The sequence below is a fragment of the Sceloporus occidentalis genome, unplaced genomic scaffold (assembly GCF_023333645.1).
Source record: "Sceloporus occidentalis isolate IW3139 unplaced genomic scaffold, rSceOcc1.0.p SCAF_1, whole genome shotgun sequence".
Classification (NCBI taxonomy): Eukaryota; Metazoa; Chordata; class Lepidosauria; order Squamata; family Phrynosomatidae; genus Sceloporus; species Sceloporus occidentalis.
This window is the reverse complement of record NW_028316981.1, coordinates 166,543,238-166,555,841: the sequence shown is the minus strand read 5'-3', so window position 1 is coordinate 166,555,841 and position 12,604 is coordinate 166,543,238. Positions and strand designations below refer to the sequence as shown.

The 12,604-nt window shown below is 43.6% G+C and overlaps 1 protein-coding gene and 1 long non-coding RNA gene across 3 annotated transcripts in view; both read left to right on the top strand.

The window, feature by feature from the left end:
• Nucleotides 1-12,604, top strand: part of LOC149322660 (uncharacterized) — a 169,279-nt gene that overhangs the window by 41,540 nt on the left and 115,135 nt on the right. The window lies entirely within an intron of this gene.
• Nucleotides 9,422-12,451, top strand: HOXC4 (homeobox C4). Its single transcript, XM_089481179.1, has 2 exons — nucleotides 9,422-10,040; nucleotides 11,043-12,451. The coding sequence occupies exons 1-2, from the start codon at nucleotides 9,437-9,439 to the stop codon at nucleotides 11,402-11,404; spliced, it is 966 nt and encodes a 321-aa protein (XP_089337305.1). The 5' UTR covers nucleotides 9,422-9,436; the 3' UTR covers nucleotides 11,405-12,451.

The window sequence follows — 12,604 nt, the reverse complement described above, 5'->3', positions numbered from 1 at the left end:
GAGAGGGAGGGAGGGAGGGATGGCTATGTATATAATGTTTTTAAAAAAATATGTGGCTTTTTCAGTGTGGGAGAGAAGGACACGAAAGAGACAGAAGAGATATTTTAGATGTAGGTATAACAGGTAGATACATACATTTATATGCACACTCGCTAAGGAACATACTCAGAGGAAGAACTGTGCATATTTTATATGCACACCTCTTCATATATAGTTATAGAAGTCTGCATGTATGCTTAGCATTATTTTGAAGAAGATAGGGGTGTACTGCATGTGTAACTTGTTTTTAAAAGACACAAAACAACTATATTTTTAGGTATACGGTAGTCTCTAACTTGGTTGCTAGAAGATTGCAGTCTTTTAGGTTCGTGAAGAATATGGAAGTTTAAAGTTTTTCCTGTTTGGTAAGGGAATACAGTGGGGTTTCCCTTACCCCATCCCTCTCCTGCTGTGTACTCCAAGTGGATGCCCAGGAGTCTCTGTAATTCCAGCATCTTTCTCATCAGAACAAGTCTCCTTCCTTGGAAGTCTTTAAGCAGAGGCTGGATGGCCATCTGTTGGGGATGCTTTGATTGTGATTTCCTGCATGGCAGAATGGGGTTGGACTGGATGGCCCTTGCAGTCTCTTCCAACTCTATGATTCTGTGATCCTATGCCAAGTCTGTATTGCTGCAGCACCAGACTGAGGGCAAGGCGCATTGAAGTCAATGGGATGTGTTCCTGAATAACCCGTTTATCAGAGAGCAAGTGGAGGCCATGCTCCTCTTCCCTAACAGTTCCCCAATGATGCTGGACATTGCTGCTATCTGGGGATAAAGCTTACATTAGTTGTCCTGTTGCCTCTACCAGAGTTCAGTCTAAAAGGTCATCCAAGGGGGAACCATACATTAAAATCAACCTCTGACAGACACTAGGTGCAGGTTTGAAGTTACCCAGATTAGTCCAGAGAGAGCAAATTGGCTTCTCCAAAGGTTGCTTTCTATGGAGTGTCCACATGCTGAGGGGAACATGGCAACATCAAGCTCATATTATTAAAGGACTCACCAACGGTTCCCTAAACCAGGAGAAATTGGCAATGGAGGCATTTCATACATTCAGAAATAGGGTTCTTGGCAAGGTGAAGCTGTGTGGAAATCAGTCCCAGCAGCTTTTTTTTTTGTCCAGACAAAGAAGGAAGGATCTCACCCTCCTGGAAGAAAAGGCTGCTTTCATGTTTCTCCTGCACAGCTCCCAGGACACCTTCATCACTCCCAAACGACATGGTACCTTTTACTCTAAGCATTATTTCATTTTATTTTTGCAACCCTACCCCGCCTTGCCACAAACACACACAACAAAAACACCAAGCCTCCTGGAGCACCTTAAAGATCGAGTCATTTCTTTAAATAATCAAAGCGGCTAGAGTTTTAAAAGCATCTGGAAGGAGAGCCAGCTCATACATCTTGAGAAAAGCCAGGTTTCCCCCCCACAACACAACACAACACAACACCCCACCTCCAATATTGTAACAGGGCACTGGAAAGTAGTATTCTGAATAGGCTACATTTATTAATCTGTTAAGTGCATTAATCACGTTGACTATAAAAGGCTTTCCACAAGCAGCATATTTTCCGCCAGGTCTTCCAGTGAATTTTCCAAAAGATGCCTAAGACTCTTCTTTTCCGAAAGATCCCTGGATCATTATTATTATTATTATTATTATTATTATTATTATTATTATTATGTTATGGGCTGCCTTGCAGAGACTACCAAAGGGGTGATAAGATATACATCAGAGGTATTAATATGACAGAAAATGGGCAAATCCTGTGCGTTCCTGTCTCGGTTGGGTCTTGAAAATCCTTATCTGGAATTAGCACTTTTAAAAAAAGGAAGGGCAGATCTTTCTCTAGCGGTGGTGATTCAAAAACCTAGGCATATTTACTTCTTTACAAGCCAAAGCCAAACATTTCCAAGAAGCAGGTAGATCCTGAGAAGGAGAAGAAATGCACTAAGATACACCAGAGCAGAAAAAGTGAGGCTGAAGTCCTATACTCACTTCCTTGAGAGTAAATCTTACTGAACTCAATACAGTTTAGTCTGAGTTGACAAAGTTAGGATCTATTGCTACAAAGTGATTGTTATTTTTTTGTGGGGGCTGATGTTAGCATTATAAATAAACATGGATGTTTTGCCCACCTCTTGATAAAAATATCTGCATGATAGTATAAGGAATTCAAAAACACACTTTTCCTCCTTATTGAAATAACCCCTTTTCCTTGGTTGCATTAAATATCTTTCTTAGCTTTTTAATTTTTTAACGTTTTTTCCCCTTTCAGAAATAGAAAGACCTAATACAGAAGAGAAAACCTGTAAGGCATAATATAATTTCTTCCTACCCCAAAGCAATTTAAAAAAATTCTTCAAACAGGCTAGTTTTGAAGAGTTAAGTGAACTAAGCTCCTGGGCTAAATAAGTAAATAAATGGATTGGCAATACAGATCCGAATCTGGCTTCATCTGAAAGGGTGACAGGGGGTGAGCAAAAGGGGAATGGAGGGGGGGATTTTGCTTGCCCAAACCAGATATTTGTTGTTCTTCTTTCAAAGGGGCGAAGAGGAGGGTGGGGCGGAGGCAGGGGTAAGGAGAAGCAAAGCAAAACCAACAATTTCTCCCGCATAAAAATGAAACATCATATTCGTTTGCCTTTGGGCTTCATTTTTTCCCTTCTACATTATAACTAGTTATTGAACTCGGCTAGAAGATCTAAAGGCCATTTGCGAGGAGACAAATTTCAATGGAGGTTCCCCATCAATAACTCCTTGGCAGTGACCTATTGGATCAAGTCAAACAGTTGAGGTGAAATTCAGGTCACGCCGTCTAAGCAATATTAAAATGCGCCCACTTTTTAAAAAGCCACTTTCAACCGAGATTTGAAGAAAATTGAATTCCTGGGAGAGGGAGGGAGGGAGGGGGAGGGCGAGGGGTTGTGGGTTGTGGGTTGTGGGGGGGCCTTTGGCGGAAGAGAGGGAGAAAATTGTTTGCATGTATGTGCTTTTTCCATCAAACAGGAAGAATTCGTCGATCGCGCTCTTAAAAGGGAGAGATAAATATTTATACGTTTGTTTCAAGGGGAGGCTAACAGGGAAAAATGTGTGTGTGTTACTTTGGGTGATAGCCTTTGGTTTTCCAAATCGTTTTGACCCTCCTCATTACTTTTCGTGACAACAGATTTAAGGGGGGAGGGGGGAATCAATTAAATATTTGCATATTTCTTTGCATAAATTAGACCTGTCTCCCTTGTGGGGAAGAGAAGGGAGGGGAGAAAGAAAGACCCACGTTGCTCTCTGGGTGTTTTTTTGTTGGTCAGGAGGAACCAACACCAAACAATTTATTGCCATTCAGTTGGTGTTTTTAAGGCCAGGGGAATGCAATTTTGGGGACTGCTGAGTGTCACAGAGAGACCAGTCTCTGCAGCTTTTGTATCTTTCCCCACTCTCCCAGAAACAACAACCACCACAATAACAACAACAACAACAACACACCTTTCTTTCCATCCACCTCCCAGCACACACTTCCCTCTTTTACATATTGAACTTTACTAGGGAAAGGTCCAGAGAGGAGGATTTACCCATTGAAGTCAGTGGTGAAATTAATTTAGCAAAGAAGGGTTTTCAGGATGGGGGGGGGGGGATGGAAGGGGGCAAGGAATGGCTTCAGTGGGGCAACAGACTTGGAAAAGGCATGGATCTGATTTTGGGTGCTATCGGAAGAGTGTAATTTGAAAACACTGATTTATTCAACTGTTTATTTTTATTTATATGTAATTATTATTTTAAAAAATTCAGGGGGTTGCTTATTTGTGTTCTTATCACCCAGGACCAATACTCAAAAGTAGCCTGAAAGGGCGAAGGGAGGGGAAAGAGCTTCCTCCCCTGCGAAAGGCCTTCCATTTTCGCTGGCCTGAGAATGGATTTTCCTCTTTTTCTCCTTCCCATAAAACCTTAATTCGAATACGGCTCACGTGGCAAAGGGTTTGTCTTATGATTATTACTAGCATTATAGCTATTATGATTACTAAACACTGAAAGAGCAAAAACCTCAGCCTTGGAAGTGTTTTCACTTCCCCCCATTGCAAAGCCACCACTCCACCCCCCAATCCACCCCTCATTTTATTTTGGTCCAAGATGCACAGATTGCAAATGGCGAGAGGTGTAGGTTACCAAGCGGTCAGTATGGTAATCGCTTGCACAATGAATCCGCAGGGACAATGAGCACTTATTTTTCTTCAGTACTGTCAAGGAGGCGCTTTGTACTCAGAAATAGTCCTGAAAATGGTAACCAGATAGATACAGGGGGAGCTGGGTTTGGGGTTTTGTCTGTGTGTTTGTGTGTTGCAAAATGATTCCTGGCCAGGGCAAGAATTAAAGGCCTGAAATGATTTCTTTTTAATCAGGGTGTTCTCTTTCTTTTATTTTTTGCAGATTTGTCACTCAATAACATGCCAATAATTATATTTTGTCCACATAGTGTGTGTTTTTGGGATGGTTTTAAAAACAGAAAAGGAGGAGAGAAGGAAGGCAGTGTGAAAGAGGCAAGAGGGATGTTATAGGAACAAAAGGGGTTTGTGTCCCACTTATAATTCCCCCCCCCCACTTCCTTGGAGCTTTCTTTGATAGAAAAACATAATAGAAACCCTCTCAAACACCTAAGAAAGAAAGGCTTTTTTTAAAAAAAAGTTTTTTGTTTGTTTGTTTAGAAAAAATAAACACTGAAATCTGCTTCATATATTGGAGAGAAGAAAAACAGGAGTCTGTTAAAATATAGAAATGTACTCAAGTAATCGAGGTAAAGCAATCACCAACCCCATTATGGAAAATGAAAACAATAAAAAGATTGACCATGCAGGCCTAAGAAAGGTGCAATCCTATAAACATTTATTGGGAGGGAGGGGCTTACTTTCGACTAAACATGAGCAAGACCAGGGGGTTGTGATCTGCCAGTGGATCTGCTGCACATTCACTGAGAAGTAGTTCCCATTGGGTTAAAAGGGAGGGAGGGAGGGAGGGAGAACTAACTCCCAGGAAGCTATGCATACATCCTACAAATCAATTCTGTTCATACTTACTCGGACCTTAAGCTCCACTGCATAAATCTGCCATCTCAGATGGGAGTAAAAGTTACAGGGAACCAACCTGCCCTGATTTCCAATTATTATCATGTGGCACAGCAAAATTGCCCTTCCTTCCATGAGCATCTAGAACAATCATTAAGAAGGTAATAATGGTGTAGGCTTATGGCTGGGAGATATTTATTTGGATTGCCATTACAAGGCATAAATTTTGAGCTATATAGGTCCAGTTCTCCAGGACATCTTTACCCTGCTTTACTAACCCTGCTTACTCAGGAATCCCTGTTGCAGTCAATGGGAAGTAAGACCCACTGAGTCCAATGAGGTTTACTACCTAATACATGCCTTAAAGTTGTAGCTTCTGTTGCTAGAGCTTTCATCTTCTTATCTTTTCATTTGAAATCTATTAAGGTCCACACTGGACTCTATGAATTTCAGATAAATCACTTGTTTGTTGTGTTCCTTCAAGTCATTTCTGACTTATATGGATCCTAAGGCGAATTTATGGGGGGTTTCTTAGCAAGATTTGTTCAGAGGGGATTTGCTTTTGCCTTCCTCTGGGGCTGAGAGAGTGTGACCTGCACAAGGTCACCCAGGGTGTTTCCATGTCAGAGTGGGGATTCAAACTCAGATTTCCCAGTCTTAGTCCAATACCCAAACCACTACTCCATGCTGGCTTTTAGGATGTACTCATTTCAATGGGAAGCAGCTCAGCACTTATATAATAAAGCAAACAGATACTCAGAAGTAAGTCACACTGAGTTCAGTGAGGCCTACTCCAGGCAAACAAGTATAGGATTGCTATCAGAGTCAGCCCTCTGTATCCACAGATTATTTATTCAGAAATTCAACCATCCATGGTTTGAAAATATTAAAAAAATTCAAAAAGCAAAATTTGATTTTGCCATATATATATATATATACACACACACACACACACACACATATATATATACACATACATATATATACATATAATTTCACTATGCTATTGCATTTCATGGAACTTGGGCATCCCTGGATTTTGGTATCCCTGGAGGTCCTGGAACCAAACCCCAGCTGATACCAAGGGCTCACTGTAATAGTAAGCTATTAGAGAGGAGCACAAAGAGTATTCATGTTACCAAAATCACAATTAAATAATTTGCATGGAAGAGAATATAGTCAAGGCAAATGCAAACTTGTGGTGAAAGAGTCCCATAAAACTCTTACAACACACCAACGCTTAGTAGTAGTAGTTGTGGCTTTTGTAGGGACAACAGGAGTATCTGTCTGCCATTCATCCCAGTTGATGAGAACTTACATTTTCTAGCTTCTGCCTGTAATTTCAAAAAGGAAATAAAACACATTCCCCCTCTCTCAAAAACACATTTTAGTTAGCATTATTCTTGTCACGTGTGCATATCAATGCAGGCTTCAAGCATAAACATCCTCCTTCTACAGAAAATGCACTGAACGATCAGAATTAGGGGGTTTTCAATGCAAATGACATTACAAATGTAGACTGATTTTTTTCACCTTACACTAGGTATGGCCACCAGAAGAAAACGTTTTCTCCATTTCTCTTCTTTTGGAGTGACCCCCCCCCCCCCTCCAAGGTCCTCTTCAGGAATCAATCAAACCAGCAAGCAAGTTGACAATTCCCCATAACCAGGGAGAATACTGCCCTGGCACTGCTTTATTGGGAGGAGGGGAGTGGGCTGCATGAAAAACTCTTTCAGGATGACCTTGGCCCAAATATTTCATGGCACAATAACAATATTAGAGACTAAAAAGAGTAGTACAAGTTACGTGGTCATCCAAATAGAAGTTAAAGTCAGCCTCCAAGACCCAGTGCCCCAAGTGGGGGAGGAGGTCTTGGGTCCCATTTTGGCAGAATTCTTCACAAATATGCATGCCTTACCTGGGAACAGCCCAACTTGCTCAACAACTTTTTAGAAAGTCTTGAGGGCTGCTCTCTTCCCCTGGCCCCTACAGCCATCAAAATAAATAAATAAATAAATAAATAAATAAATTCTGGAGAACATCATTTGGTGGGGGGAGGAGTAACTTTTTCCTCTTCTCCCAGTAGCAGGAAGCCCAAATTCTCCAGTCGTTTATATGTACCCTGTAGAATCGAATTTGTGTGAGCACCTCAATCACAAATTCGTCTCTAGGGGAGTATATGGACGATGCCAGAGCTTTGTTAAAAACCTTCTCCTTTCTTGGCTTCCTTCTCGCAGATGTTGTCCTTAACAGATTTATACTTCAGATATCAGAGGTGTGTGGTGGTGTGCTCCCCCCCCCCCCTTAAAAATGAAAAAGAGAAGAGCACATACACATCTTGAGGCAAGGCAAAGAGAGCTGGCGGAAGGACCTTGTTACGGCCAGGTCTTGAATAAATAATTAGAATAACAGAGAAGGTAACGAGTGTTCCTGCTAATAAAATCCAGAATTATGACTTTTTTTCTTGGAAAGAAGGAACAGCAGCCACCGTGAAGGCAAGCTCTCACAAGCCCTTGCCAGAGAGAGAGAGAGAGAGAGAGAGAGAGAGAGGAGGAAAGGGGAGGAAGGAGAGGGAGAGAGCGAGAGAGAGACCTAACCATTTCAAGTGACTGATTTATGGCGTTTTACAGCCCCATAAAAACTGTTACAACCAGCCCAGAGCCTCCGACACCGCTGGCACATTTAGTCTAATAAATAAAACATAAACAGTTAACTTTATGTGTCACTTTTATTGTTATCAAGTAAAATATTGCAATGCCCTGCAAGCTATGATTTTCAACTATAATTGTTATCAAGCAGTACAAGGGATTAATCCGACTCTCGGTGCCCCATCTTCTTAATGTAAGCTATAGATAAAGCCTTTAACTGCAATAACTGCACTCTTTAAAATGTTTGCTTCCCATCTCAGCTTGCTTAACCTACCCAGAGGTCTGTTTAGATGGCATATGGGGAACACACACACACACACACACACACACACACACACACACACACACACTCTTATATACACAAAGCTCTCAGTTTTTCTGCCCACCACCCCTGACTCCACAATGAAATCAGAGGTTATGAATTGGCTGGACATATTTTTGCAATAATTTCTGATTGGAAGGGGTGATATATATATGTGTGTCTGTGTGTATACACACACACACACACACACACATCTAGTGTGTGTGTGTATACACCTGCAAATCATTTTACCTCTTGTATGTGAATGGGAACCAACCTTCCTTCCTTCCTTCCTTCCTTCCTTCCTTCCTTCCTTCCTTCCTTCCTTCCCTCCCCCTCCCCATTTAGACTGCATGTGTTGGGTGTCCTTTCCCATAATGATAACAATACCAGATCCTCCATGATCAACACTTAACAGGAAAGGTTTGTAAAAGGCAAGCACATACAACTGCTTGCCCCTCACATAAACTTTCCTCTTACCCACCCCATTGCTCCATGCCCTGGTTGGGACACAGGGCTGGTGGCCTTGTCATCTGGCTGGAAGGAACTTCTAAATCCCAGCCATCAACTCTTATCAAAACCACATCAGATCTCCCTTAAGCAAAGGTTGATAAGCATTTCTACAGCACTCACTCCAAATGACGCAAAGGTGATTTGCATACTCCCTCTCCCCCCTCCTTTCCTCCCCCCTCCCAGGTAACCTGCTTTCTTTGTCTCTCTCCTGCAAACAATTGCATCTCAGATCTTGAACTTCCTTCTAGTTTTGGTGTTGTCTGGATGTGTATGTGGGGGGTGGGGGTGGGGTGGGGGTGGGGTGGGGACCAGATCTGCAGACAAGGATCCCAATGGTGCTGGTGGGGGGGGGGGAGAACAGAAAAAAGGCGGGGGCACTTCTCCCCAAAGCTTTTAAGGTGAAACAAGCAGAACAATTTTGAGCATGCTGCAGTCTTTTAAAAAAAAAAGATGGTTGACTTTCCTTCTTAAGGCTGACTTAGTTTTTGGTTGCCTACAAGAGAGGACATGCTGTATACCTGAAATATCTTGGGGGAGGCAGTTGGGGGAGAGACTCATCATTCAGATGCTTCTTCCCCACACCATTTCTCTGCCAAATACATGAATTTACTTCTGATAACATTCTGTTCATTGAGGCTTCCTTTTAAAGACAAGGAGACCAGTGCTGCCTGGTTGCTACATCTTCTCCTTCCTCTCTCTCTTTTGCTGTGAGTTTCAAGAGGGGGGGTGATCACACAAACAACAACACCCACACCCTCCCGCTCGCTCTCTCTCTCTCTCTCTCTCACACACACACACACAAATTGGATACATTTTGAATAAGCTTTTGGTTCCTTATCCGGGGACTAGCTCGTCGGGCGTGATTGGCGCAAAGAGTCACATGGTGAAACTAACTTTACGGGGTCGCCAGCTAGTAGGAGGGTTTTATGGAGCAGAAAAACGACAAAGCGAGAAAAATTATTTTCCACTCCAGAAATTAATGATCATGAGCTCGTATTTGATGGACTCTAACTACATCGATCCGAAATTTCCTCCATGCGAGGAATATTCGCAAAATAATTACATCCCAGACCACAGTCCGGAATATTACAGCCGGACCAGGGAGCCCAGTTTCCAGCACCACCACCAGGACCTCTACCCTCCGCCGCCACCTCCTCCTCCTCCTCCTCCTCCGCCACCTCCACCTCCGCCACCGAGACCCAGCTACCCCGAGCGCCAGTACAGCTGTGCCAGCCTCCAAGGTCCCGGCAACCCCTCCGCGCACCCGAGGGCCCTTGGACCGCCGCCCGGAGGCCACCATCTCCCTCCAGAGAAGCCACAGCAGCAGCAGCAGCTCTGTGACCCAACGGCTCTGGCCAGCGCGGCCACCTCGCCATCCCCAGCTCCCCCAGCCTGCAACCAGCAAAACCCCGACCATCCCAGCAGCGCGGCCTCTAAGCAGCCCATAGTCTACCCATGGATGAAAAAAATCCACGTCAGTACGGGTAGGCAACTTTTCCTCCTCTCCTTCCCTTCCTTCCCTTCCTCCCTCTCTGATGGCTGGGAGGGGGTGCATTTTGTTATTTTTGACCTCCAGCTTCCTCTTCCAACCAGCCTCTCAGCCTCCTTCTCCTTCTCTCTCTCTCTCTCTCTTCCTCCCTCTGTGAGAGTTGGAGATATTATTATTTCTGATTCCCAGCTTCCCCTTCCCATCAGGCTCCAGCCTCCATCTCCTCTCTTTCTCCCTCTGTGATGGTTGGAGGTATTCTTATTATTCCTATTATTTTCAATCCCCATCTTCCCCTTCCCATCAGGCTCCAGTCTCCTTCTCCCTCTCTCTTCCTCCTTCCGTGATGGTTGGAGGGATTCCTATTATTTTTTGACCCCCAGCTTCCCCTTCTTCGCACCAGCCTCTCAGCCTCCTTCTCTCTCCCTCTCTCCCACTGTCTGTCGCTTTCTGTCTTTCTCTCTCTCCTTTTCTTCCTCTCCCCCCTCAACATCTCTCCTCCTTTGCCTTCAACGAGAGTCTTTGGGTTAGCACAATTGAGCGGGATTTACGACTCCGAGTGGGTAATTACACCCACCATAAATTTTATAGCCAAGCTAGTCTGGGCAGCCCTAGCCATGTGGTTCGTTCTGTTATGTATGTGTGAAACTCCAAAGGCTTTGCGAGGGGTGCATAAATAATTCAGGCTCTTTTCAAGCCAGGGAAACCCCTTCTTAATACAAGGGAAAGACTTGGGTTCTTTATAACCCATTGCGCTGATGACTTCTTCTTCTTCTCCTCTCTATCTTTCTCTCCCCTCCTCCTCCTCCTCCTTTCTTCTCTTTCTCTCCTCTCCCCCTTCCCTTTCCCTTGAGCCACTGGAGATCTTTCTTTCTCTCGGTTGTGTGCCTCTAACCCGCTCTCCTGCTCTTGTCTTTCTCTTTCTCTCTCTTTCGGTCTCCTTTTTCTTTCTCTCTCTCTCTCCCTCCCCGGTATTCATGGTAATCTTTGGTTTTTCCAGTGAACCCCAATTACAATGGAGGCGAGCCCAAGCGATCCAGGACTGCCTATACCCGACAGCAGGTCTTGGAATTAGAAAAAGAGTTCCATTATAATAGATACCTGACGAGGCGGAGGCGCATCGAGATCGCCCACTCCTTGTGTCTCTCGGAGAGACAGATCAAGATCTGGTTTCAGAACCGGCGGATGAAATGGAAAAAAGACCACCGGCTGCCCAATACCAAAGTGAGGTCCACGGCTCCTCCGGCCAATGCCTCCGGCGGCGGCTCCCTCCCGGCGGCTTCTTCCAACGCGGCTGCTCCCGACGACCATTCGCAAAGCTCATCTCAGGACCAACGGGCAGAGGATATTACAAGGTTATAAACAAAACAGAAAACAAACAAACAAACAAAACAAACAGAAACAACAACAGCAGCAGCAGCAAGAACCATCCCCCACAAAAATGACTCTGATTATTTATAGAATCTAATATATATATCTATATATTTTGTTCCCCCCCTCTCTCTGTTTCTCTTCCTCTTTCTTTCCATCCTCGCGTAGTCCCCCCCCCCCCCCGGCGTGTGTGTATATTAAAATGAGCCAAGAATAGAGGGACAAAAAAAGGGACAAAAATAAAACCACACACACACACACAAGAATGAGGTCTTTTGCAGAGGTCTCAAGCTTTAGGTGCATGTCTTATTAGCATGAGAGGCCAGGTGAAATACCTGCTGGTGTGTTGTGTTTTGGTTTTTTTTGTTTAAGCGCCATTTTCAGGGTTTTATTTATTTTTTTTTAAATAAAGGGAAGGAATGGAAGGATGGTGTGTGTGTGTGTGTTCGCCCGTGTGTGTGTCTGTGTGTGTGTGTGTTGGGGTGGGGAACTTAATGTTCTGTTTTAGATGAAAATGTGGGGCATATGCTAATAATTACACAGGCAAGGAAAGAATGCAGTTATGTTGCTCTGTGCATTTACCAATGGGGAACACACACATACACACACAAAAGGAGAGACAAAATTGGACTGTTGAGGGCTTTTCTCTTCCCTTTCTCACTTTTTTGTACAGAGGTGGGGAAAGATTTTTTTATTATTGTTATAATTATTATTTTAAAGATATACCAAGGAAAGGGGGCGGATGGTGCAGGGGCTGGTAGGAAAGCGGAGGAGAAACTCCTGATTTATTTCAGCGTGAGAAGCAAAGGAGAGAAGAGGGGAGGGGAAGAGAGAACAAGAGAGAAAGTTGAAAGAGAAAAGTGTCAGTGGGTAGAATTTGTTTTTGGCTTTTGTTTTGTCGTGGTTCTCGTGGTTTTTATTTTCCTTTTGGGTACATTTCCCCCCCCCCCCCCACTGATAATTTGACATGATCATTGTAAACTTGCAATAATAATAAAAAAAGAGTTTTAGTGTATATGTGAAAGTCCCCTTGTTCAATAAAACAAAAAACAAAAGCAACCAACAACCAGAAAGTGTGACACAGATTGATTTTGGAATATCTGGTGAGTTATTTCTCTTCTTTGCCTTCTGTTAAATAGGAAAAAAAGAGCCTGGAGGGAGGGGGCGAGGTGATGCACGACACTATGCCTC